At 35.6% G+C, this 3,919-nt stretch overlaps 1 protein-coding gene across 1 annotated transcript in view; it reads left to right on the top strand.

Moving 5' to 3' along the window:
- Positions 1-3,103, top strand: part of LOC101290865 (phosphomevalonate kinase-like) — a 7,274-nt gene extending 4,171 nt beyond the window's left edge. Inside the window, exons 7-10 of the mRNA XM_004300136.1 lie at positions 160-264; positions 1,051-1,278; positions 1,580-1,702; positions 2,460-3,103. Of these exons, the coding sequence (XP_004300184.1) occupies positions 160-264; positions 1,051-1,278; positions 1,580-1,702; positions 2,460-2,726 (723 nt within the window). The 3' untranslated portion in view covers positions 2,727-3,103. The remainder of the gene's footprint in view (positions 1-159; positions 265-1,050; positions 1,279-1,579; positions 1,703-2,459) is intronic.
- Positions 3,104-3,919: the final 816 nt, after the last annotated feature.

Below are 3,919 nucleotides of genomic sequence, written 5' to 3'. Positions count from 1 at the left end.
GTCTCTCACACACACACACACACACACACACACACACACACACACACACACATACATGTATTTAAGTACAAGAGATATGGACGCTGGATGCTTAAGATAAGCTTAAACAGGTGTCCATTGAAAACTTTAATTGGTAATTTTGTTTCCCTATGGTTTCAGGTTGCAGTGATGGGAACTCCATTACCTGAAGTTGTTTTTGAAATCCTGAAAGGAAAGTGGGACCATGAGAGGACTAAGTTCTGTTTGCCACCATTGATGACTCTTGTAAGCATGTTAATTTCTCTAATTGTTGTACCTAACTATGCATGCACTTGTAAGTATGGTCATGGATGCAAAAGAATATCATATGCCCAGTTTGCTCTAGTAATTAAATGCTTTCTGACCCTCCAAATGGTGATATGACTTACTGCAGTTGGATTTTCTTATATTTTGTACCTTTCAGGTCTTTTTAACTTTGTGGTTATATATATTTTGAATTGTTTCAACATCTTACACTTTGCTAAGCTCGTTCTTGTTATTTGTATTAGTATTCCTAAGTTCCCATCATATGTTTGGACTTAATATTTCCTTTGGTTACAATAGATTTGAATGATTAAATACGAACTGTGTTACTTTTAAGTTCAATATTCGACAATCAATCTGTCTTGAAAGGTAATCTATAAAAAAAATTCTGCATCAATTGATCCTGCTGCATGGTTTGTTGTAAGCTCCATTCTATGTTCATGATTACATTTGGGACCAGTATAGTGGTTCATCCGAAGAGCCTTGTGCTTCCTTGTTAACTTTGAATGTAGAGATAGACATGATATAACATGACTTCTATAAGTTCGGACTGACAAATGTAGTACTAAAAGGTCAGAATTATTCCAAAACTTCAATAAGCACAGTTAAAGGCTGCATTCAAATGTCTCTTTTTTTTCTCTCTCATCAGTCTGCTGCCCATTCAGAAATAAAATGCTTAAATCATGTTAGGAGTTCCTTTTTTGTTTTTGGTTTGCCTCTAGAGAGTGGAAGCATGTGTTTTTAAAGACATTATACTGCTCTCTGCAGTTACTTGGAGAACCCGGGGCTGGAGGATCTTCAACTCCATCAATGGTAGGTTCCGTGAAAAAGTGGCAGAAGTCTGACCCTGAGAAATCTTTGGACACGTTGAGAAAGTTGTCAGAGGCAAACTCAGCCCTTGAAACACAACTCAATACTTTAAGCGAATTGGCGGAAAAACACTGGGATGAATATAAATGCTTGATAGACAGCTGCAGCATTCAGAAAACAGACAAGGTATACTTCTTTGACTCATTTTTTGTTTATAGAAATTGAACTAATCAAACTTTCAACATGAAGCCAAATTTGATTTCTTGGGCATTTCGGGTCATGAGAGGCAGTATATTTTATGTGATGTGGGCCACTTTAACATCTGTCAGACTCGTGCCAGTCTAACCCTCTTTACTCCTATTCATGGCGTCATCAAAAATTGAAACTTTGGGTTTTCATATTGCTTTTAATATTTTCATACCCATTAGCTTTTTTGTTTTCTTCCCCAACTTTGTGTCTAAGACAACTTTATAAAATGCATGAACAGTGGATAGAGCAAGTCAGTAATCCAAACCAACAAGCAATAGTTAAAGCTTTATTAGGAGCAAGAGAGGCTATGCTTGGAATCAGGCTTCATATACGTCAGATGGGTGAGGCTGCAGGTGTTCCGGTATGTCTTTTCTTCAAGTGAATTTTATATAATTGTTATAGTTATTGTCGGGTCTTTGCTGATGGTGTTTAAAGAAAAATTATCAACAGAATGTTGCATCTTTTACTTTGATCTATGTACTATACTTTCTAGATTTAGTTAACTGTCACTTGAATGGCTATTTAAGGAAACTAAGTTGCACAGGTAGATGTCAGTCTTGGAAATCGATGCCCAACCAATACCAACACTGCAACACCCACACCCCTTAGAATATAAACATAGGCAGATCTACACCATGTCAGTAGTAATGAACATAATACACCTCTCTCCATAGTTGAATCGGAAGCTTATTCTAAGTCGAGTGAAGAAAGGAAGCTGCTGCTCAGGTTGAGGAGGATAGAAGTTGTTTTTGAGACGCTAGACAAAGAGTAGTCTGATCGTTTACTTCAAATATAAATCTAAACTAGGGCAAACTCAAGGTGATTCTTAATTAAAATCTCCTCATTTCATGCAAGATTATTCCCAATTGCAAGAACAGAACAAGTTTAAGAGTCCATGCCCAGGAATTGACATCTGATCATCTGAAGTTGATCAGTTAGATTCTTTTTAGCAAACTAACTCGGAGCAAGGAAAGTTAATTAATATTATCAGTCCTTCTGGTCAATTGGGAAAGATAGGGTTGGGTTGTATTCCCTCTTTTTATCTTAAATTCTGAGTAGACTTCAGAAAAGTAACATCTTTCTCCTTGCATTGATTCTTTGGCTTCACAAATTTGCAGATAGAGCCAGAATCACAAACTAAGCTTTTGGATGCTACTATGAGTATGGAAGGAGTTTTGCTGGCTGGAGTTCCTGGAGCAGGTGGGTTTGATGCCGTATTTGCTGTAACCTTAGGGGATTCTGGAAGCCAGGTGACGAAATCTTGGAGCTCATTCAATGTTTTGGCCTTGTTAGTTAGAGAAGATCCTCTTGGTGTTTCTTTAGAGACTGCTGATCCAAGAACAAAGGAAATCACCTCATCCATTTCCACGGTTCATATTAATTAAGTATCCTTGACTTCATTTATGTGATAAACTAGACCAGTTTATCATGTCGATGAAAAAAATGTGATTTGAAAGTACTTGTGTTAGAGTGAATACCCAAAATCAATCAGTCATGGTTAAGGAAAAATGTCATATCACCAGAGTTTGTAACTTGCTCAAGCACAACAGTCGCTCACTATTAATAAAAAAAATACATATTTTATTTATTGTCTGTCTTATTATATCATGTTGGAAGTTTACATAGACTTTACAATACAAATTCAATCTGCAGAATATCTAAGAAACCTGATCTTAAAAGTTTGTACTAGGTTTGTGAATCCAATAAAGTTCTCATCTGTATTCTCTAATATGTCAAAAGGTGCTTACTCTATCATGTTACCCTTTCATGTTGTTAATCCATATCTATTTTACTAGTTTTGTAAGACCACACGTATCTATTTGACTAGGTATATGATACCACAACTAATCAGACTAATGCAAACAAATGTTCCAAATTTCTACAATAAAGTGCCTATTAGAAGACATGTCAGTTTTCTAACTTTTCTTCAACATCTCATAAGCAACTACGAATTTTTATAATTCAGTGTTTGTTATTCAATTCATGGGTTTGTAAGATATATATACCATCATTAGAATGTAAAAACATTTGTTCTGTAGCTTATGTAAGATGTAAAGAAAGATAATACACTTACACACAGGACGGCAAAATTTACATGTTTCATTTTTGAAGGGGCAAAATGTACATGTTAAATCAACACAATTACTACCGGACCAGAAAAGAAAAACAACGCAATTACATGACAGGTTTGCCAAGAATTATTTGGTGTTACTGTATCCCTTCTATCATAGCATGGGATAACCAGTTGCAAACTAATCTGTAAGAACTTGCAACTTTTGTAGTTAAGAGTGATTTTGCACTCAGGTCACCTGCAGTTCATCTGAAACTTCTTAACTTTGGCTCTGCAATTTGCAAGTGTTCTGGAAAATATAATAATTAAATCACTTCCCTGTAAATGGTTTGCTTTTATATCTCCTCCAACGAGTTTAGGCTTCATGTAGAGCAAGTTGCTCATGAAAGATTTCTAAGAACTACATACTATTTGTGAATGACATACTGGGAAATGAAGACAAGCAAAGAAAGATAAAAGGAAAAAGACCCAATCCAAATTGGAGGAGAATTAGAGAATTTAATCAAT

The sequence above is a fragment of the Fragaria vesca genome, linkage group LG5 (genome assembly GCF_000184155.1).
Source record: "Fragaria vesca subsp. vesca linkage group LG5, FraVesHawaii_1.0, whole genome shotgun sequence".
Classification (NCBI taxonomy): domain Eukaryota; kingdom Viridiplantae; phylum Streptophyta; class Magnoliopsida; order Rosales; family Rosaceae; genus Fragaria; species Fragaria vesca.
This window is presented reverse-complemented; position numbering and strand designations above follow the sequence as displayed.